The sequence below is a fragment of the Pneumocystis jirovecii genome (assembly GCF_001477535.1).
Source record: "Pneumocystis jirovecii RU7 chromosome Unknown supercont1.8, whole genome shotgun sequence".
Classification (NCBI taxonomy): Eukaryota; Fungi; Ascomycota; class Pneumocystomycetes; order Pneumocystales; family Pneumocystaceae; genus Pneumocystis; species Pneumocystis jirovecii.
This window is the reverse complement of record NW_017264782.1, coordinates 219,029-241,092: the sequence shown is the minus strand read 5'-3', so window position 1 is coordinate 241,092 and position 22,064 is coordinate 219,029. Positions and strand designations below refer to the sequence as shown.

Sequence of the window (22,064 nt, the reverse complement as noted above, 5' to 3'; positions counted from 1 at the left end):
TAGATTATTGTTTTTAGAAGATAGTTTTTTGAACAGAAGGATGTTTTGTCGTTGTCTATATTTTTTTCTTAAAAATTTTTATTTTTTATTAAAATTTGTAGTGTTCGTATTTAAATAATATGTTATTTGATAAATATCAAAAATAGTATTAATATATAATTTAAAGACCGATTTAGTTAAAATTTAGAAAAAGATTTTTGGAATATATTTTAGACAGATTGAAGTGTTTTGGCTGAAGTATGGGTTAAATTCATCTATTAGCAATTTTTTGTAATTAGGTGTTATTTAATATATATAAAATGCTATTTGGTCTTTAAATATGTGAATGAAGGTTATTTTAAAATTTTCTTATTGAGAAAGATATATTTTGTTATTTTTTAAGAAATATATTTATAATATGTATTTATCAACTAATTTTGGAGCTTTTTTATTCAGAAAAATACTATAGGTTATCAAACATGTATAAAATAGCACCCGTATATAGAGATAATTAATAAATTGTAAAAAAAGTCTAAAGTATATTTATTAATTCGGAATGTTTATAAATGAAGTATATTTTTTAATAACTTTATGTCTTATTAAGTTTTATACATTGCAAGTATATTGGAACATTTAAAACACTAGTGATTTCCTACTAATGTAAAATTAAAAAAATATGAAAAATAAAGACAATTATTCTAATGTATAAATCTTTCAAAACCCTATTTTATATCTACAATTAATTTTGAAATACAAAAAAACATCTCATTAGTTTTAAAATGCTTTTGGTCATGTAAAAAATATAATATGAAAACCCAAAATTAAAACAAAAACCAATGTAAAAAATTAGTAATCAAAATCAGTAATCAAAATCATCATCATTTTCCTCGAGTTTAGATATATTTTTTTGTCTAAATAACTGAGCTTCATACATTTCTGCAACTTGCTCAGAAGTTGTAGCTTCTTCAGGGGTTTTATCATCCCTAACCCTAATATGCCTAGGAAACCTTAATGATATACCCTTATCAGAATCCACCTAATTTTGTTAATATGTTTAAATGATTATATATTATAAACCATTCCAACAGCAGCTAAATATTTCGGACTAATACTTAAATCTGCAGCCAAAACTTCCCATACTGCAACAGGCTCAAACCATACATCTGGTTGTTCTCCTTTTGCACTATGATGATAGTAAGATTTTTTATGTTTCAAAATATGATTATTGAAAAAAGTTGTATACGATTCCAAAACTTCATCAGAAAATCCTGTTCCAAGTTTACAAATACTCTCATAAACACCTTTATCAGGTTCATAGCAACCAAGCAAATATGCTCCATACGTATTTGTACGCTTTCCTCGACCATAAAATCCTCCTAAAACAACTAGATCTAAAGAATCACCAATATTTGACATATAGTCTTTTTTTAACTAATCTTATTAAAATAAATATAAAAAGTAATAATATAACCTTTAACCAATTTCTACTTCTTTTAGAAGGCTCATATCCAGATTCTTCTCCATCAAGCATTTTGATCATTAAACCTTCACAACTATCTTGAATACTTTTTTCTAAAAATACCTGAATATCCTCTAAAGACTTTAAATCATTAAACTGAACAAAAGAAAATTCTCCTTCTAAAGGTTTAAACGATTGAATTAATAAATCTCTTCTTTCACGAAACGACTTATGTATAAGGGACTAACATATATTAAAATAAAAATCTAAAAAATATTGAAAATAACTTCTCCGTTTAAATAGAGTAGGTCAAATGCGAATATACAAACTTTAACTCTAATTGATTCAATGTCAACATCTTTTCTCTTTCTTGTACTCAAGATTTGAAAAGGTTGAATAACTTTATTGATTCCATCCCATGCAACAGATTCACAATCCAATACAAAGCTTGTTATTCCATCTTTAATAATCTATATTTATAAATTAATATAAATCAAAGAATTATATTATTGTACCTTTGGTATAACTCCTACAATATCAGGATATTTATTTGAAATATTTTCTAAATTCCTAGAAAATACTTTAACTTCACCGTTAGGTATAAGATGAATTTGTGTTCGTTCACCATCATATTTATATTCACATGTGAAATTTTGATTTTCAAACCTATCAAAAATTTCAGATATTGTTTTTGTGGGCTTTGCTAACATAGGTTTTAGCGGAATTCCTAAAAAATTAATAAATATTTAATATAAATTCATAATACCTGGTGTTAATTTACAGTTTTCAGGAAGATTCTGAATGCCATTTTTAAGAAGAGCTGAAATAACTATATCGTATGAAGGAACTTGACTAATATATATTAAATAAATCCAATAAAAATAATGATAATTACCTAAAAACTTCTCTAATAATATTTTCTCCATTTGTAAGATAAGATGGAGTTACAATAGTGCCTTCTTTCTCTGCTTGTATTTTCACCATTGTATGCGCTAAAGACATTATAACTGTCTTCTCTGCCAATCTTATTCTTAATTTTCCCTCTAATGACCTTATAATAAATTTTGTTTCGCTTCCATTAGCTACTGATAAAAGCTTTTTTATAATTCCAAGTTTCTTCACTTGTGACTATAATAATTAAAACAATTTATTATATACACATATAGTACATCTTTTCCTGATGTTGTTGCTATTTCCTTTAAAGATTTAAACACACTAGGTACCGTAAGCATAGAACCCTTGAACATTGTAGGTTGATTGTTTCGTGAATTCTAATTCTATTAGACCTTTTAATTTTTTAATATAGAAATTACCATTGCTACAAGTCCAAGATCACCATGCTCTTTATAGTCTTGTTTTATTTTTGTTATACTTCGACCCGTTGACTCTCCAATCGCTTTAATCAATAGAGATTCACCAATACCTAGCTCTAAACCCTCGTAATCTGATGATACCTATCTACTCAATATTATTTCATAAGTATAAACATAGTTACTTTGTTTGTCATTAAATATATTGATTGTAATAAACTTTCAGGAGATTTTGTTAATACTAAAAACAAAAAATCGGTTGTATAAGAAAGAATATCCAGCCTTTTAGTTGTATTTTCAATCTTCTCAAAAGTCTCACAAAGCAACGCATATGGGATAGGCTGATTTGTATTTTGTATATTGTTTTTATCATTTTTCAGCTTGATCTGATTATTTTTACTTTTTTTCAATTTTATTATATAAAACCTTTAACATAATATCTTCTTTAGACAATTTAATGCTTTCATCTCTAGAAATATTCTCTTTATTAACTGTTAATTCGTCATATGTTCTTTTTTTCTTAATCAAAGGATAATGTTCATCTAACTTAATAAATATGATGTCTAAAGCAACAAAACACAATTTAAACCTTTTATTTGTGCATCTTTCACAGAAGAAACTGTTTTTCTCTCCAAAAATGACCTATTATTTATCAATACATGCAAAAAATACATGCAATATATTACTCAAGTACTGATTGCTTAATCAATGAAGATTTGACCATTGTGATTCGTAAAAGTGAAGAAATTCGGGTAATACGAGAAAATAAGAGACAAAATCCACTAAACACCGCCTTATAATTACTAAAAATACCTAAAGTTTTATAACTTTTTAAACTCGGGTAAGTAACATTTAATATTCACGTGTTAATAGATGCTACTATTTAAAAAATATGAAAATATATAAAGAAAAAGATTAAAATAAGATATTTATTCAGAAACACTTTAAATAAGAAGAATTAGGTATATTTTAAACGAGTTTTAAGTGATGTAGCAGATATTCAATATTAGATACATACATAATATATATAAATTTATGTTTTATTTAGATCTGACCATGCCTTTTCCTGTATATCCTTCACTACTAACGCCTGTAATAGGCTCAATATTCTGTGATTTAAGAAGCTCATTTGATGCCTCCTGCCACTCTTTAGTCATCGTAGGTGGAGGTGGCTCCGCTATATAGTATATAAGACAAAATAAAAAACATAAAAATATATACCAAACGAACGAATACAGTAAAATAGAACACCTGATATTGCAAGCATGCTTAATGTCCCTAAAGCTACCTTTTTAAAAAATCCTGGTGGGTGAATGATTGACCGAGATCCATAAGGCCCAAAAGCGATGAAATACGCTGTAGAGGCTAATTAATCCATTGCTACTTAAAAATACAGGAAACACACTGAAAACATATAACGAAAAGCAAGATATTGAACAGATTCTGCACAGTGTCTTTCCATGTATATATTTTATCTAAAACATACCCGCCTTTTTTTCCTCCATCGAAAGCTCAGACCACGGTCCACGTTGTCTCTCATTCAGCTGCCGTTGAATATCCATTTGTTCATCAGGAGACATATTATCCCATCGTTTCTCTAAGTCTGAAGCATTTTTAACAAGGTTTACTGTCATTTTATGTATTTACAGACCAAGCAGCAGTGGTTTTGAAAGTTTACGTGCTGTTTTCATAGACCGACATAATAGACCACTAGAAACGGGCTGTGCACGCAACAGACACCGCAGTGTACTCCAATGCATTGTTTTGGCACGTTAATACGTGTTAAAAGGTTTAAAATAGAGTTCCAAAAGCCTAAATATGATGGTAACTATCGTGGGGATTCTTTTTCGCGATCTACACACCCGCTTGTGCAAAACGAAAGAGTTAAAAAAAATATGCAAGTTTAAAGGAATAAACAAAAATATATAAGAATACAGGATAAATTGTTTATGTATATATTAATATTTATTTATATAATAAAAAAAATTTTTGACATTAATATTAATATCTTTATGGATGAATGAGAGCTAACGTCAACGGGGAGACGTCTCAAATGCAAATAAAAATAAAAATGAAGCAAATTTGAATAGAATAAGTAAATATTAGACAAATGAAGAATGAATAGTATTTAGAATATTTTTCTTTGTCATAGAGTTTTTTTTTATATTTTAAAAACTTAATTTGAGAGAGAAACATAAAAAAGAAATTACAAAGAAATATAGGAGATTTTCTATGATTTTTGAAAGAAAAAAAAGATATTGTGACAATGAATGAAACTGAACCTTTAAAAGAATCTGATTCGGTTCAGGATTCAGCCTTTTTAGAACAGAACAATGTTTTTGCAGTGGATACAGCAGTTGTAGAAGATATACCATTTAAATTAGCTACATCAGTAGAAAATACAATAGAATTGCAAAATGATCAAGTTAATGTTTCATATGGAGCCGAAAATGAAGAAAAAAGAGAACTATCTTCTCAATTGAAAGAGTATGAGATGGAAAATAGTAGTATGGAGCAAATAAGTTTAGATTCGATAAATAAGAATGTATATGTTAAAGAAAAGCATAAATATAAATTTAGATTGAAAACGGGACTATGTTACGATGTACGGATGCGGTTTCATGCAACAATTAATCCAATTGATTTTCATCCTGAAGATCCTCGAAGGATTTATCGGATCTATAAAGAAATAGCAGATGCTGGGCTTATTGAATATTACAAATGGACATGTTCAGGCTCGAATAAAGATGAGATTATGCACAGGATTTCTGCAAGAGAATTGACTCGTGAAGAAGCACTGCTAGTCCATACAGAAAATCACTGGGATACTTTACTTCAAACAGAGGGTAAAATTAATTTCTAAATTTCAAAGCTATTTTAAAATATTAAAGGGATGTCTTTGAGTGAGCTTATGTATTTTGAAAGTATTCATAATTCGGTTTATTTCAATAATGAATCAGCTTTTTGTGCTAGACTTTCTGCTGGAGGAACAATTGAAACATGTGTAGCAGTTGCAGAAGAAAAGGTTCGAAATGCAATTGCAATAGTACGACCACCTGGTCATCATGCAGAATCAGATTGTGCTATGGGATTTTGTTTATTCAGTAATGTAGCGATTGCAGCTAAATGTATTTTTCAAAAATTTTCTAATATTCAACGCATTTTAATTCTAGATTGGTTTTTAAAATATTTTTAATTTACTAATTTCTAATTGTTTTAATAGGGATGTCCATCATGGTAATTTAAACGTAAATGTTTTTTTTTCTAAATATCAAAGGAAATGGAACACAAAGAGTTTTTTATGATGATGATTCAGTACTTTATATATCTTTGCATAGATATGAAGATGGAAGGTTTTATCCTGGCACCAAGTACGGTAATTATGATAAAGTTGGTTCTGGAAAAGGACTTGGAAAGTTAGTTAAATTTTACTTTTTTATTTAAATATAACAACCCAGAACTGTTAATATCCCATGGCCATGCAAAGGAATGGGCGATAGTGATTATATATATGCTTTTCAAAAAGTAGTTTTGCCTATTGCATATGAATACAATCCTAATATGGTTATAAGTATATATATATATATATAAAGGAAATCTTTTACATATTATAGTTTCTTCCGGATTCGATGCTGCTATAGGGGATGAAATTGGCGAATGTTTTGTCACTCCTGTTGGATATGCTCATATGACACAGATGCTTATGGGATTGGCTCAAGGAAAATTAGTAGCAGTACTAGAGGTTATTTAATATATGTATATTACTGTTATTTTTTTCTAATATCTATAAGGGTGGTTATAATCTTGATTCGATATCAAGATCTGCTTTAGCTGTAACAAAAACTTTAATTGGAGAACCTCCACCAGAATTAAAGATAACTAAAGCTAGTGATGCTTGTATTCAAACTATACAAAAAGTTATATCAGAGCATTCAAAGTATTGGAATTGTATGACTCCTAAGCACTTAGAATTGAGTAATTCATAAATCTATAATTCTTAAAATTAATTTTTTAGGTTTAGAGTCATCTATTGTTAAGAGATTAGATGGTAGAATATACTTATGTTAAAAAATATTATGCTAATTAAAATAAGATGTTGTTCGATGTTATCAAACAAAAAAAATGTTTGAAAAGTGGCAAATGATAGCATTACCTGTAATTAAAGAATCGATTTCATCTTTTGAAAACCAAATAATCTGCACGTATATTATATTTTTATAAACTTTATTATGTTCTAATAAATATCTAGAAAAGATTTTTATAAAGTAGAAACTCTTGTTGTTATTGTTCATGATACGTATGTATTTTTTATAAATAAATTTAAATAAGTTTATGAACTAATTAATAGTCTTGATGTTATTGGATATTTTGAAGCTTCAGTAAATAAAATAAATTTACATAACTCATTTTTAGTATTGTTGATTTTAATTTAAATTCTTTTTAATCTTGTTAGATTGATTCTCTTAATTTGTATATTGATTGGGCTATTAAAAATCACTATGGTCTTATGGATGTTAACATTTTTCCTTTAAATAATTTAAATGTAAAAAATAAATTTATTCTAAAATATTTAGTTTTAATATTTTTAGGATGAGCCATATAATTTAGCATCAATTACTAGAGAACTTTGTATTTATATATGGGATAATCATTTAGAGTAAAAAATACTTGATAATTTAAAAAAAATTAATTTTTTAGAATGGTGGATGCCAAAAATATAATTTTTATTGGCGTTGGACAAGGTTGCCAAGGATTTATTCATTTAATGGAATATCGAGGTATCTTTTTACTCCACTTTACCTTCTGGATCCTTTTTAAAATCTTTTCTATTTAGATATTTATGATCGTGTCGATGCAATCATACAATTTTATGGTAATAATCCTTTAAAAGCTGTTTCAGGATTAAATGATGAAATTTCTGATTGGTATTTTAAAGTAATATGTCTTCGTATTTTTAAAAAAGGCTAAATTATACAAAGCATTCTCTTGTATTAACAAGTAATGATCATCCTGTATGGAGTCTTTCTAAACGAGTGAAAAAGAAATTTGGAAAGGTCATGAGATCAGGTTTATTTTCAATTTTATTATTGATTTTTATTAATGAAAAAAGATAATAATGAAATGAGCAAAATAATTGCTGATTCTTTTAATAAAGTATCTAATTTTCTTTGTAATATTTTAGCATCTAATACCGCTATTGTGGATACTTAAGTTTTTGTTAGATTCCTGAAAAATATATTTTATTATTAAAAAGTATTTGTCAATTTATTTAAGAATTTATTTATTTTCATTTTTATTTTTTATTATTTTAATACCATAAATTAATGGCTCAAGAAATTGATACTGAAGTAGATATTCTCTATGAAAATATTAGAAAAGCTAAAGATGTACTTTACTGTGGAGGTGTGATATTTTCCGTATGCTTTATTAATAATAAATAAATTAGTATGTTCTTTTCCTCCAGAGGTTTTAAAGATATATCTTATAAAAAATCCTGATGATGTTTAATTTTAGTACTGTGAATATGGAGATTCTAGTAAAAAATGTATGAAATGGCTTGAAGAGAATTATATAGATTTCTATAATAAGCTTTATTCTGAAGGTTTTTATATTTGTTTAAAATTTTAATTGATTTTTAATGAAAAAATAAAAAACAGAGATAATGTTAATCAGACAAGAAAATATGACTCTTGAAGAGAAAAAGAAGATGGAGGAAGATATTAAAAAGAAGAATGCGAAAGAAGATGCAAAAGATGAGAAAAAGATGAAAAAAAGTATGTCTTCGAAAGTAGTTATTAAAAGGATTGAAAGAAATAAAAAAAAATATGTTATTTCAATCCAAGGATTAGAGCTTTTTAACATTGATATTAAAAAAGCTGCAAAATTATTTGGAAAAAAATTTGCTACAGGAAGCAGTGTAACTAAAAACGCATCTGGATATGATGAACTTATTGTTCAAGGCGATTATATCGATGAAATATATAATTACATTATTGAAACATATCCAGAGGTAAGATATATCACTTTTAGTTTTTATTCATATTTAAAATTCTTGTTAGATACCAGAAAGCAATATAGATTGTATAAAAGATAAACAGAAAAAGAAATGAATGCATGGAATAAAAAAATATATAATGACTTTATATAAGGAATATATCTATAATCTTTATATTTAATAGATTATTTTTTATTTTTTTAATTTTATACTGATATTATTTAAAAAACAAAGATTTAATCTGTATTATAGTAATTCTTTGTTAAAATACTTATTCTTTTACTGGGAATACTAATTTTGTCTTGAAAAAATATTAAAATAATATTTTTTATTAATTAAAAAGGTATAAATATTATTTGCGTATAAATAATTTGACACTATGTAAATCCAAATATTAAATATTTATAGAATAGTTCATGAAAGATATTTTTAAATACAAAAAAGGGATTTGGTTTATATATACATTTTGTCAACTTTGTTATATTTAAGTTAATATAGTGTAAACTTGAAATAATAAGTAAATTTATTAAAAATAATCTATGAGGATATTTATAAACTAAAAAATAATTTTGTATTATTTTTAAAGGAAAAAGTATTTGATAAGCGAAGGCGATTAAATATTTTTGATGAACATATGTATATAAGTAAAATTACAAATAATCACAAATTGGCTTAAAAACCCTTAAAATTACCAGAAATGAAAAAATTATTTCTTAAAGGATCTAAAAGTAAATATTGTTTTTTATTTTTACTCATTTAGTAAATATTTATTAGAAAATGATAATTTATAGAATAATTTATTTCTATGTTTTTTCGAAGATTGGATAAAATATATAACATTTGAAAGTCTTTATTTTTTAAAATATTATATCATATAAAAATTTTTATTTATTAAATATATTATATAAAAAGATAGTTCTACACTCTGTTATTTTGTCTAGTAGCTAATTCTAAAAATAATAATAATATCCCTGTTAAACAAAAATATTTGAAGAAAATTAGATTTTGTTTTATAGCCAACCCTTCAATTTATATTGAAATGTTAAATTAATAACATGTTTTACTAAGGAAAAAAAACTATCTTGTAACTTTTTGATACAATAATAGTATATCTGTTTTTTACAAAATCAGACAATATTTTTTTACTATATCAATATATTCATCATCCGTTTTCCAAATTTCTAAAATACATTCTATTTATTTTATATTGAGACTCTGTTTTTAAAAAGCTATATGGACACACTGATATTTATTTTTAATGGGTTAAAATATAATTATATGGATATTTTTTAATAATTCATTATATATAACTAGTTTTATAAAATTTTCATATATAAATTTGTTTTTCTTATTTTTCTGAAGTGTATTAATTATTTATTTTACACTATTTTATATTTATAGAAATAAAGAAGATATTTTTATACTTTTTTATGATATTAAATTGAGGATCATAATAAATTTTCTTTTTTTTACCATTCAATATTTTTACATACAAAAGATTTTTTATATTTTAACTGTGATATCAAATATTTTCACAATTTATAGTAAAAAATAAGATTTAACAGAAAATATTATAAAGAATAATGTTCAATCTAATTTTATTACAATTTTTGTTAATAAATATTATTCCAAAAATTATATTTAAATACTATATTATTTGATATTTAAAATTATTTTTATAATTTTAGCAACTTTTTTCAGAAAACTTAAATATGTTTTTATCTTTATATTAATAATTTTATGGATTTTTTACAAAAATCACTCTTAAAAGTTATTTAATAATATTTACAAGAACATTTAAAAAAATAAAAATGTATTTTTAACAAAAAATTTATATCTATATTTAAAACCATCATTCACGATACACGATAATATTAAATAATTGTGATGGATAAAGAACAAATAATTATAGATTTTTCATCGGATATTAATGATTTTAAAGAAAAATTATTAAACTTAACATTCAATTGTAAAAGATTGTTTTTTTTTTTTTAAAAAAAAAAGTTAATCATTTAAAGACACAAACTTACAAAATGAAAAACTCCAGAAACTCTCAGAATATTGCATAGAATACCAAAGAACTATAAATTATCAAAACAAAATAATACAAGATTTACTTAAAGAAGTTATTTTTTCTTTTTTTTTTTAAAAAAAAAAACTTATTTTTAAAATTAGAGACACAAAGAAATTCAAAAAATTAATGAATATCAAAGTTACTTGAAAAATTTACAATGTCATAATGTATCCCTTGAAAACTTATGCTTTGAAAAAGAAGAAAGTATATTAATGGACTATAGGTGAGTTTTTTAAATATTCTTTTTGTAATTAAAAATACTAGTACTTATATCAAAACTTTTTGTGAAAAAAATTGTCAATATAATGCATTATTATTTTTTCTTCAAAGATATGAAAAAATGAAACATTCTTTGTTGTACTTATCCAAGAAATACAGAAAAGATAAAAAATTATGGAAAAAATATATAAATTCTGAATTAAACAAAAAACCAGAAATTTCAGAATTATTGAAAAATGAAAACTTATCTCTAAGAAGAAAAATATCTTTAGAGGAAGCAAATATTCAGAATCCATTTCTTTTATCTCCAATGAATAGCATAAATTTAAGTATATCAAAGATACCTTTAAAAAGTCCTGAACTTTTAAAATTGACAGACTCTTCAAAAATTAATATAAGCCCTTTGTCACCAACTTTATCTGAAGATTCTGAAAAATGTATCTTGAATAATCAGGAAGATATTTCTATCACTCAATATTCATATTATAACGATTCAACAACAGAAGATGAAAATGAAGTACTAAAATTGTGCCCTAATTCTAAAAATCAAGAATTAAAGACCGATGATTTGAAAATAAACAAAAAAGAAGGTATTTAGAGATAAGAAATTTTTGATATTCATAAGAATATTATTAGAAAAACATGCTTTATTTCAACCTGTTATAATTAACAATACTTTGAAAATGAAAGATAATTTATCTTGTGTTAAAAAAGATGAAAGTAGTCTTTCAAAATGTTTTCCTAAAGAAGATACTCAATTTTCTCAAGTAAGATTTATTTATTTTTACATAAAATTTATTTCTAATCTAATTATATTAAGAATGCAATTGAAAATTCTTACACAAAATCATTATTAATTAATAATCAAAGCACAATATCACATATATCTAATTTTTTATTAACATTTAAAGAAAATTCTAAATCCATATGTCAAAATAATAATCCATACTATGAAAAAGAAGGTTAATATATCAATTTTTAGTATATTTTTATATTTTAAGACTAACAATACTAAAGATGACAAAGAAAATGTTCCATTTAAAGTTGTTTCTATTTCTGATGAATCTCGACCTTCAATTTTTAGTATTACTGAATTGTTAGTTGACGATGCTAATGATTTTAAAAAAAGCAATAACTCTACAGATGTATTATCTATTCAAGTAGCATTCTATGCAAATTAAACTTATTTAGATCAGCGATTTAACATCATCCTTATTAGAAAAGAAAAATTATTCAATACAAACGAAACTATTTGAAGAAAAAAAAAGCCCACATGACAATTCTATTATTAAGGAAGATAATGTTGATATTAAAACAGATTTAAAACGTCGATTTTCATTTGAATATGATGAAAATAAAAAATTACATAAGAATTTTAAATTTATTTCTAATTTAAATTCCAGTACTAAAGGTTTAGGAAGATATTCAAGGTTTGTATAGAAGTAAGGGCGTAACTATTAATTCATTAACATATTTTAAAAGAGCTTTTAAAGGTACAAAAGAATGTTTAGGTGATTATATTATCAATTTGGATAAAAATAACAATATTCCATATGCTTATGACGAGGTAGTTAGAGGAAAAGAGCTAAGAAAACATCTTCCTGCTTGTGCGTGTGACAATTGTATTAAGGTTTATTTTTTTTTTTTAAATGATAATATTAATATATTTAGTTTTTTGAAGCACATGGTCCCATTGCTACAATTCCAAAGCCGAAATGGAGATCACCTTCAAGAGAAAAAATGTATTTAGAATCAGACAAAAAACATATTTATGAAAATCTTCAGCAAGTTTCTAGACATAGAGCAGCTTTTTTTCGAGCAAAAACACCTCCTGGGTTCTGGGAATCCGACTTCCCAAGTACACAGCAAGAACAAGATTACAGAAAACAAGCAGAAATACAAAAGTATGAAAGACTTAAAGAACGAAAGTTTGAAGCAGAAAGAGGAGGAAGATGGAAGAAGCGAATATAATATATATTTATTTTTTTAATGATCTTCATTATTTAAAGAATAAGTAAAGGTTTCTGTAAAAAATATAGAATATTTTTAATGTATTTTTTTTTTAATTTTTCTTTAAATAAAAACCTTTATCATTTGTACGTTTATATTCGATTAACTTGTTGAATTTTTTTAATTTAAAAATATAAATACTATTGAAATTTGAAATAAACATCAACTTGAAAAAGATTTTTTAACTTTAAATTATTTTATCTTTTCTAAAACTCAATATTAAGTAAAAATGACAAATGATAAAGAAATATATATTATTCGTCATGCACAAGCTGCGCACAATAAAAGTAAGAACTATGACTTAAAAGACCCAGAATTAACAGGTTATTTTATAAACTTGATTTTTTTTGTTTTTTTTTAAAAAAAATTCAATAGAATTTGGCAAAGATCAAGCAAAATTGCTTTTATTGCATTATGACCACTTAAAAGAACTTGATTTAATCATTTCTTCACCAATGCGTCGAGCAATTGAAACAGTTTTGATTGGATTTGATGGTTTTTTGTCTTTAAAAAATTCTATAAATATACATCATAAGTCAATTCCATTAATTATACTTCCTGAGCTTCAAGAAATTTCTGACCGGAATTGTGACACATGTTCACCCTTAGAGGACCTTCAGTCTCAGTTTCCATACCTGGATTTTAGTCTTTGTGTTGGAAATTGGCATTTAAAAACTGGTTTTTTTTCATATGATCCAATTATGATTGAAAAAAGAGCATCTTGGGTACGAGACTGGGTTTCTAACAGGCATGAACGAAAAATAATGCTTGTATCTCATATGGGATTCATAAAATATCTCGTAGACTCTTCAAAACCCTGGGCTAATCTTGAAATTAACAAGTTTACTTTTGATCCCGGAAATATTTTCAAACCAGTCAATTTTTAATAAAAGAAACAGAAAAAATACAGCAAAAATATTTAAAATCAGTCAAAGAGTATCTTTAATTTTACTTTTTTGAACATAAACTAATATACTAAAGGATTTATTTTGGAATTTTTTTAAAACATGAATAATGAATAATCAACTTCTTTAGATTCATGGAAAATTTATAATTAAATTATAGATTTTGTGGATCTTTTTCTAAAATCTCTTTTTTATATATTTTCATATAACCACTTCCAACAATTTTTTAAACCTTTGATTTCGATTCACTTCCAACGTCATCAAAAAACTAAAAATGAGAAAACCACCAGATACAAGCCTGCGACAGCAAAGATTACGAGCATGGAACCCTATTTTAACGCCTAGAACAGTTTTACCTATTTTCTTTTTTCTCGGTTTTCTTTTTACGCCATTAGGAGTTGCTTTGTTGTATTTTTCATCTCAAGTAAGAGAAGGTACTTTAAACCTGTTATTAATAGTAGAAAAGGTCCATGAAGTATCAGTTAATTATACATATTGTGAAAATCTTGCTCAAAAGAGTTTTTCACAAATCCCAGACAAATTTGTTCAAACAGGATTTCCATCAACAGTGAAACCAACAATTCAATGGAAAAAATATAAAAATAAAAATTCATTTTATCCAGAAAAAGAGGATATTTGTGTGATTCGTCTAGAAATGCCTGTTGATCTCCGCCCGCCTGTTTTTATTTATTATCGATTAACGAATTTCTATCAAAATCACCGGAGGTATGTGAAAAGTGTAAGTCGGGATCAGTTGCTTGGATTGCCAAAGACTGCAGAAGAGTTATTACGTTCAGATGATTGCAATCCGCTTGTTGTTGATGAACAAGGTCGGCCAATCTATCCATGTGGTTTAGTAGCAAATTCTCTTTTTAATGGTATCATTTGTTATATATTTGATGCTAGCATAACTTATATACATAGATACAATTGGTATACCAACAAAAATTGAATCACAAGAACACAGGACGCCTTATCCTATGACTAATAAGGGCATTTCATGGGCATCTGATAAAAATATATATAGAAAGACATTATATCGACCATTAGATGTTGTACCTCCTCCTAACTGGGTACTACGGTATCCAAATGGATATAATCAAACGAATTTTCCAAATATTAATGAATGGGAAGAATTTCATGTGTGGATGAAAACAGCGGGACTACCAACATTTGAAAAATTGGCTTTAAGAAATGATGTTGATACAATGAAGGCAGGAATTTATGAAATTAGAATTGGGATGCGTATGAAATTGAGCATTAAGACTAATATAAGGCTAATTTAACTAGATTTCCCAGTAACCAAATATAATGGTAATAAAATGATAGTTATCTCAACCCGCTCGGTAATTGGAGGGCGAAACCCATTTCTTGGCACTGCATATATTTCTACTGGTGCTGTGAGTATAGTTGTAGGAATGCTATTTACAATTGGTCATTTAATTCGGCCAAGGTTTGATAGCAGCGTTGAATTTGTATTAAATTAATTGATTAAAATAGAAAGCTTGGCGATCATAGATATCTTTCATGGAATCAAACACCACCTCAATCAGGTCATTGAGGAAAAAGAGTACCTCTTCGAATGCTTATTTATTGCTTTGATTTTATTGCATGGAACGCAAAATAAGTTCTTCTTTACTAATTGGCTTTTCTAAGATCTTGCGACGTATCCAGAATCCACGCTCTATTAGTACACATGCTAATAAATGCTTGCAAACTGGTATAGGATGTCCAAGAATATATCCTCCCCAGAAACTTCCAGGTATTATAATACCCCGGTCCCATGTAATATCATGATCATTATTGAATGCTGAAAATGCAAATTCTGGACATGAACAATGCCATGCTGATGTTCTTACTTCGTATTGGTGTTTCTGATTTTCTTTAAAAGTATCTGTAGCGCCCTGGTCATCAATAGCATCAAAAACATAATAAATTCGTCGTAGGCACTGCAATTGTTGATCTATAGTTGGCTCCCAATGACATGCAACAATACGTTTTTTATCAATTAAGTCTAGTGCAAGCAAAAATGTATCTTTAAAAAGGCAGTAGAGTGAGATAGCCACACCGCGATCTGGAACTGATGTATTTTCCATCAATTCAGTTGATGAGAAACGATCAAGTAGCATTTCTATAACTGTTTCAATTGATAAATTTTCCATGTAAAACTTAAATATGATTAAAGCTATCTACTTTTAATAATACTTTTTTACAACCTTCTACGGCTTGGTCTACTATTATTATATTAATCATATAAGGTTATTTTAAACATTCTACTTACATTTTACAAAATACTGCAAATTTTTCTTAAACCAAATCTTTTATAAACTTCAGAAATAATTCAAAGATACTCATAAACATATAAAAGATACCAACAATATTCTTTTTACAGATAAATGTTCCTTATAAACCAAATCATAAATATACATTTAATTTTTAAAATAATCTTAACCGAAATATACTCCTAAAACATAAATCGAAATCATAACCCTAACTTTGTCTTAAGCCCTAAACCTGGTATTTACTCATAAATCTGAATAAGTTAATTAAAATCATGTGAAACAAAGATGTTTAGTCCATAAAAATATACATATAGCTTTAGAATATATCCATATATATTTCTTATGTGTTTTTGTTTTTTTATCACAGACTTTACGCTATTGGTAAAACTTATACTAAACATCTTTTTTGTTTCTTACCCAGCACTGGCTATGGCTAGACCAGTTTTGGATTTCACTGCTAGAAAACCAGAGATTAATTTCTCTTTGCGCATTCTTAATACTATCTGAACCGTGACAGACATTACGACCAACATCGATTGCAAAGTCTCCTGTATAGAAATAAGTAAAATCAAAAAAATGGATAAACATACCTCTAATAGTTCCAGGCGCCGAATTCAATGGATTTGTTGTACCTAAAATTGCTACATAATTACCAGCTGGTCTAAGTCTTGATCTAAAGTATACTTACCACGACCTGTCTTTACAACATCTTTACCCTGCCAAACCATTGCACATACAGGCCCGGATTCCATATCTGTAGCTAATTAACAAAAAAATATACGTTTATGGCATTTACATGATACCAAGCTGTATAAATGAGTTAATATAGATACAAAAATTATTTACCTATTAAAAAAAGGCATTTCCTGAAGATCAACATCTATAAATATTAATCTACATAAAGAAAAATAACTAATATTTTATCCATATTCCTATGATCGACACATACAATGTTTTTCTAACAGAGTGCGTGATGCTGTCACAAGTTTGATAGCAACAAGTTTATATCCACGTTGCTCAAAACGTGTAATAATTGCACCAATTAATCCCCGCTGGACTCCATCTAAAAACATGAGAGATAACCTATTTATTGAAAGCATCTACCTGGTTTTACTAACACATATTAGCTAAAATAGCTGTATATGATGTTTTTACCTGCAATAAAAGTTCTTTCGTCCATAGCTTCTAATTTAAGACTTGAAAACTAACTAAAACGAATAGAAACGTTTCTAAACACGTAAAAATGCAATTGATATTCCTAAATTCTTCTAAATACTCCTAAATAATATAAAATTATATAAAAACCTTTAATTAAAAATTAAATAAAAAATTGTCAAAAAATCTTCAAAAAAATCTGAAAAAAAAGAAAAAAAGAGAACTATGAATGTAAATACTCCTCTTATTATATTTAAATACTTTCTTACTCTATATCTCTTATAATATTCCTTTCTATCGTATTGTTTCTAACCAAGAATTTTTGATGACGTTGAATTATCAGTCACTTTCATATCTACTGAGTAGGGTTAAACCCTAAACATAAGGTTTTTAAAATCGATTTTAAATAGACTGCAACGTCAACGATTTTCGGTACAAGTATCTGATTAATATAGACATATATAAGAACTATATATTGAGTAAAAAATGTTTCTTACAAGATCAGGTAATTGGGTTCTATTTTTTTATTGAAAAAACGGAGAAAAAAGACTAATTTTTGGCAGAATACGACCGAAATTCTCATGCATATTCACCAGAAGGACGATTATACCAAGTAGAATATGCAATTGAAGCTATAAAGGTAGAAAACAAAGTGCTATTTATATATATTATCTATAGGATGTTTTTTAATGATTCTTTGCATGATTTGTTTTACAATTAATGTATTAATGTATATAGCTTGGAGCAACGACAATGGGTCTTGCTACACCACAAGGAGTGTTATTGGGTGCAGAAAAACGAATTACATCATCTCTTATGGAGCCTTTGTCTGAAAAAATTATGGAGATTGATACACATATTGGTTGTTCTATGTCAGGGTTGACAGCAGATGCTCGAATTCTTGTGGACCATGCACGTGTTGAATCACAAAACCATCGATTTACGTATGATGAACCTATTGGAGTAGAATCTGTCACACAGTCGATCTGTGATTGGGCGTTGCAGTTTGGTGAAGATGCAGATGATGCTATTATGTCTCGGCCGTTTGGTGTAGCATTTCTTGTAGCAGGTATTGATGAGAACGGTCCGCAGCTGTATGAAGAAAATATTCATCTGTTAAAAGACTGAATTTTTCAGGTATCATGCAGAGCCATCAGGAACGTATTATCAATATAATGCTAAAGCAATTGGTGCGGGAAGTGAAGGTGCTCAAACAGAACTTCAGAATGAATATCATCCTGTAAATGCAGATTCAATATTTAATTAGTATTAATGGTGTATTTAGTCAATGTCATTAGAAGAAGGAGAGATGTTAATTCTTCGAGTATTGAAACATGTTATGGAAGAAGCATTAGATGCAAAGAATGTACAGCTAGCAAGTGTAACACACGACCATGGGTTTCAGGTTTATTCAGATAAAAAGATGCAAGAAATAGTTGCAAAACTGTAAATTATGAACATATTATTTACCTTATTACATGAATACTTCTCATCAAATTTTTGTACCAACAGTATATTATTTATAGGGACTATTTACCATTTAAACACAAACTATCTAAATTTTTATATACTAATATATTGTTTACACAGACAACAGAGTATTTATATTGTCCATGTTTTCCTTGTTATCATGATTATCCTTATTATCATGATTATCCTTATTATCATGATTATAAAAACGAGTAGGAGTTTCATAATTATTATAATTATCAAGAAAGTGTTGATTGTCGTTGTCGATATTATGTCCTTTATTTATGTCATGATCATTACATTTTGCTTCTTTGGAATATGCTTCGTCAACCATTGCAGAATGTTCATATTTGAAATGATAATGCTCAGAAACAGCCATGAACCGTCTATATAAAGAAATCTCGTTCTAATACCTTTTGTTAATTTAGTAAAAGATATTAGAAAAAACACACCTCAACTTTCCAGAAGACATCATAATGCTTATACCACGCATGACTAAAGATTCTATATAAACGACGCATAATAGATGAAAAGTGTCGAGTTGATGAAATAGGGATAGACATTCTAAGAATTTTTAGTTAATGGTGTCACTATATAACATGGTATCCCACTTTGACGGAAAATATTTATTTGAGCATAATAATGTTGTTGCATTATCAAGCGTATGTATAATATAATCGATTGCCGCACATTCTTGTGGTGGATTATGACATGCACATAAATATTGCCATTCATTTGCTCTCATTTCAGGACATTTCTTTGGAGAACATGAATCTTCAAGCATACCAACAACCAAAACATTCAAATCAATAGTTAATTTTCGTACTAATTCATAAACCCATATCCATGGATCCACACCTGGTGGGGTTTCTGCAATTTCTTTGGCACGTTTTACGGAAATTGGATGTGATGTTTCAGATGCAATAAGCCCTGATAAATACATTTCTAAAGAAAATGGCTCAGAAAGATCTAATGGTACTATTGGAATAATCGAAATATCCTATATATATAGAAAAACACATTGTCAGCAACAGCTAAAAGATGTACACACTGAACATACTTCTTTCTTTGTTCCTGGACGTAGACGTAATACTTGAATTGGAATTTCTGGATTTATCTCATCATCAACCATAGTATTTGTAGATAGTTTAATAGAGTTATTCAGTGTTGAAGGGATGTTTAAATGCATTGGATCTTCTTCAAGAGGTTTTCCTTGTGTTTTTTCTTGCAATTGTGCGTACATTTTATTTAGAAGATTGCAGATATAACTTTATATAAAAGTAATACTGTTTGATCTAAAAAATATAAGTTTCATTCAAAAAAAAGATGATTAAAATCTGAAAAAAAACAAATATAGGAAGGAAATACTAAATATTTAGAAAAAATTATAACATAATGAATATTATTAATGGTGTGTTTGCAATAACATTTGCAACTGAAAATTATTTTGTTATAATGATTTAGAGATATTGATCGATCGTAAGTACAAAAAATTAATATTAATATATACAAAGATAAAACTTATATATACTAAAAAATAAGGGCCTTTATATCTACTAGAAAGTTGTATCTAGTCCCTATTGTATACAATTTATACTAATTATATAGTATTTTATTTCTATTACAATTTTGATTAAGATTTTAAGCAAAAAATTCAGTGAATTATTTGATAATATATATTGGATTATCTTTATATTTGAAGTTTTTATTTGAATTTTTTTTCAAAATATTGTCTTTTATATTCTAATATAAGAAAATAAATTTCTTTATTATGGAAAAAGTGCCTTTGACAATTTTAACAGGTAAAAATACAAGGAAAATGACAAATTTCTTGATTTGTAAGTATTAAATATTGTTTTTAAGGATATTTGGGGTCCGGGAAGAGTACACTGCTTAATCATATTTTGGAAAAACAGCAGTCAAAGAAAATTGCAGTAATATTGAATGGTATGTTTATTTCAAGATGTTTTTCTGATATTTTATTCACTTATGAGCATAGAATTTGGAAATGGTAATAAGAAATTCTCTCTTTTATGAAAAAATAATGCGTAATAAGCATCTGATATTGAAAAATCGCTTTCTATAAATTCTAGGGGCCAGATTTCAGAAGAATGGCTTGAATTAAACAATGGCTGTTTTTGTTGCACTGTATGATTTTTTTAATTTTTTTGAGAAAAATTTACATTTTTAGATAAAGTAAATCAATTTTTTGAAAAAAAAATTGATTAATAGATATTAGAGACAATGCTGTTATTGCAATTGAAAAATTAATGATGAAAAAGGGTGTATTTGATTATATATTGTTTGAAGAAAAAAGAATTTTACTTTTCTAACAATAATTAGATTAGAAACTACAGGTCTTGCTGATATAGGTATTTGTTTTTATAACAAATAAGCAATTATTTATAAAATCAGGACCTATTGTTCGTATGTTTTGGTTAGATGGCCCCTTAGAATCTTCTATTTACCTTGATGGAGTAATTACAGTTATCGATTGTTATAATATTATTCATATTCTTGATAACGTATCTGATAAAAAGAATAATATTACTATTGCGCATCTTCAGATTTCACATGCAGATGTTTTGATTATGAACAAAACTGATTTATTAAATGAAACACAACTTGGGATAATTACAGAACGAGTAAAAGGCATAAATTCAGATGCTAAAATGATTTTTACCACATATTCCAAAATAGATGAAGTATCAGTCATTCTAGACCTTCATGCTTATGATCATCAATCTGTTTTTCCTATAGAATCAAGAGAAATATCTTATCATGATCCAGTAAGAATTATTTAAAATTGGCTTTTTTAAAAAAATAATGATTTAATAGAATATTACAACCGCAACTGTTCAATTAAAAGTTTTGGAAAACGAAGAACAGAAATCTAAGCTTGAACATTGGATTCAATTAATGTTATGGGAAGGGCAAGTCTTATCTGGTAGTTCTGATCAATACTTGGTAGAAATTTACAGACTTAAGGGTAGAGTAATAGTTCAAAATACTTCATGGTTGGTACAAGGTGTCCGAGAACTTTATGAATTCATTCCTGAATCTATTAGTTTAAATTCTGTATCACCAAAGCTTATTTTTATAGGCAAAGGGCTTTTTCAAATACCTTTGCAAAATGCATTGAATACATTTATGAATTTTGAATAATAGTCAATTGTTTATAGATATTTTTATACATTTTTATCTTT

The 22,064-nt window shown here is 26.6% G+C and overlaps 12 protein-coding genes across 12 annotated transcripts; 7 read left to right on the top strand and 5 right to left on the bottom strand.

Annotated features, from left to right (window-relative positions):
* Positions 1-838: 838 nt before the first annotated feature.
* T551_01969 (uncharacterized protein) lies at positions 839-3,472 on the bottom strand (the record flags this gene model as incomplete). Its single annotated transcript, XM_018374232.1, has 13 exons — positions 839-1,015; positions 1,057-1,410; positions 1,451-1,681; positions 1,726-1,908; positions 1,954-2,165; positions 2,205-2,290; positions 2,334-2,566; positions 2,608-2,709; positions 2,752-2,892; positions 2,934-3,134; positions 3,175-3,290; positions 3,338-3,390; positions 3,435-3,472. 13 exons carry the CDS (start codon positions 3,470-3,472, stop codon positions 839-841), a joined length of 2,127 nt encoding a protein of 708 aa, XP_018229586.1.
* A 316-nt stretch (positions 3,473-3,788) lies between these two features.
* T551_01968 (uncharacterized protein) lies at positions 3,789-4,519 on the bottom strand (the record flags this gene model as incomplete). The annotated part of the gene is made up of 4 exons (XM_018374231.1): positions 4,400-4,519; positions 4,235-4,351; positions 3,970-4,104; positions 3,789-3,925 (listed from the first exon to the last, which is right to left on the bottom strand). Exons 1-4 carry the CDS (start codon positions 4,506-4,508, stop codon positions 3,789-3,791), a joined length of 498 nt encoding a protein of 165 aa, XP_018229585.1. The 5' UTR covers positions 4,509-4,519.
* Positions 4,520-5,014: 495 nt separating this feature from the next.
* On the top strand, positions 5,015-7,959 carry T551_01967 (histone deacetylase HDA1; the record flags this gene model as incomplete). The annotated part of the gene is made up of 17 exons (XM_018374230.1): positions 5,015-5,594; positions 5,640-5,925; positions 5,972-5,985; positions 6,026-6,164; positions 6,207-6,319; positions 6,363-6,490; positions 6,540-6,723; positions 6,764-6,796; positions 6,842-6,950; positions 6,998-7,045; positions 7,097-7,160; positions 7,202-7,291; positions 7,338-7,405; positions 7,447-7,526; positions 7,583-7,683; positions 7,728-7,815; positions 7,859-7,959. The coding sequence occupies 17 exons, from the start codon at positions 5,015-5,017 to the stop codon at positions 7,957-7,959; spliced, it is 2,226 nt and encodes a 741-aa protein (XP_018229584.1).
* Positions 7,960-8,072: 113 nt separating this feature from the next.
* Positions 8,073-8,858, top strand: T551_01966 (uncharacterized protein; the record flags this gene model as incomplete). Its single annotated transcript, XM_018374229.1, has 5 exons — positions 8,073-8,151; positions 8,195-8,214; positions 8,263-8,350; positions 8,406-8,758; positions 8,808-8,858. The coding sequence occupies 5 exons, from the start codon at positions 8,073-8,075 to the stop codon at positions 8,856-8,858; spliced, it is 591 nt and encodes a 196-aa protein (XP_018229583.1).
* Positions 8,859-10,630: 1,772 nt separating this feature from the next.
* T551_01965 (uncharacterized protein) lies at positions 10,631-13,007 on the top strand (the record flags this gene model as incomplete). Its single annotated transcript, XM_018374228.1, has 10 exons — positions 10,631-10,712; positions 10,762-10,868; positions 10,919-11,040; positions 11,082-11,626; positions 11,673-11,803; positions 11,857-11,998; positions 12,054-12,181; positions 12,228-12,466; positions 12,519-12,666; positions 12,708-13,007. The coding sequence occupies 10 exons, from the start codon at positions 10,631-10,633 to the stop codon at positions 13,005-13,007; spliced, it is 1,944 nt and encodes a 647-aa protein (XP_018229582.1).
* Positions 13,008-13,275: 268 nt separating this feature from the next.
* Positions 13,276-13,933, top strand: T551_01964 (uncharacterized protein; the record flags this gene model as incomplete). Its single annotated transcript, XM_018374227.1, has 2 exons — positions 13,276-13,369; positions 13,422-13,933. The coding sequence occupies 2 exons, from the start codon at positions 13,276-13,278 to the stop codon at positions 13,931-13,933; spliced, it is 606 nt and encodes a 201-aa protein (XP_018229581.1).
* A 292-nt stretch (positions 13,934-14,225) lies between these two features.
* T551_01963 (uncharacterized protein) lies at positions 14,226-15,512 on the top strand (the record flags this gene model as incomplete). The annotated part of the gene is made up of 4 exons (XM_018374226.1): positions 14,226-14,829; positions 14,876-15,196; positions 15,242-15,404; positions 15,452-15,512. 4 exons carry the CDS (start codon positions 14,226-14,228, stop codon positions 15,510-15,512), a joined length of 1,149 nt encoding a protein of 382 aa, XP_018229580.1.
* Positions 15,513-15,555: 43 nt separating this feature from the next.
* T551_01962 (uncharacterized protein) lies at positions 15,556-16,113 on the bottom strand (the record flags this gene model as incomplete). The annotated part of the gene is made up of 1 exon (XM_018374225.1): positions 15,556-16,113. The coding sequence occupies one exon, from the start codon at positions 16,111-16,113 to the stop codon at positions 15,556-15,558; it is 558 nt and encodes a 185-aa protein (XP_018229579.1).
* A 465-nt stretch (positions 16,114-16,578) lies between these two features.
* Positions 16,579-17,413, bottom strand: T551_01961 (nucleoside diphosphate kinase; the record flags this gene model as incomplete). The annotated part of the gene is made up of 8 exons (XM_018374224.1): positions 16,579-16,781; positions 16,824-16,874; positions 16,922-16,987; positions 17,030-17,040; positions 17,080-17,113; positions 17,183-17,296; positions 17,338-17,346; positions 17,389-17,413. The coding sequence occupies 8 exons, from the start codon at positions 17,411-17,413 to the stop codon at positions 16,627-16,629; spliced, it is 465 nt and encodes a 154-aa protein (XP_018229578.1). The 3' UTR covers positions 16,579-16,626.
* A 461-nt stretch (positions 17,414-17,874) lies between these two features.
* T551_01960 (proteasome core particle subunit alpha 5) lies at positions 17,875-18,838 on the top strand (the record flags this gene model as incomplete). The annotated part of the gene is made up of 5 exons (XM_018374223.1): positions 17,875-17,893; positions 17,952-18,028; positions 18,127-18,482; positions 18,526-18,628; positions 18,674-18,838. 5 exons carry the CDS (start codon positions 17,875-17,877, stop codon positions 18,836-18,838), a joined length of 720 nt encoding a protein of 239 aa, XP_018229577.1.
* Positions 18,839-18,970: 132 nt separating this feature from the next.
* T551_01959 (uncharacterized protein) lies at positions 18,971-20,101 on the bottom strand (the record flags this gene model as incomplete). Its single annotated transcript, XM_018374222.1, has 4 exons — positions 18,971-19,264; positions 19,311-19,422; positions 19,470-19,858; positions 19,910-20,101. 4 exons carry the CDS (start codon positions 20,099-20,101, stop codon positions 18,971-18,973), a joined length of 987 nt encoding a protein of 328 aa, XP_018229576.1.
* A 528-nt stretch (positions 20,102-20,629) lies between these two features.
* T551_01958 (uncharacterized protein) lies at positions 20,630-22,023 on the top strand (the record flags this gene model as incomplete). The annotated part of the gene is made up of 9 exons (XM_018374221.1): positions 20,630-20,700; positions 20,744-20,805; positions 20,858-20,869; positions 20,915-21,006; positions 21,050-21,054; positions 21,098-21,160; positions 21,202-21,230; positions 21,274-21,647; positions 21,697-22,023. The coding sequence occupies 9 exons, from the start codon at positions 20,630-20,632 to the stop codon at positions 22,021-22,023; spliced, it is 1,035 nt and encodes a 344-aa protein (XP_018229575.1).
* Between the last annotated feature and the right edge of the window lie 41 nt (positions 22,024-22,064).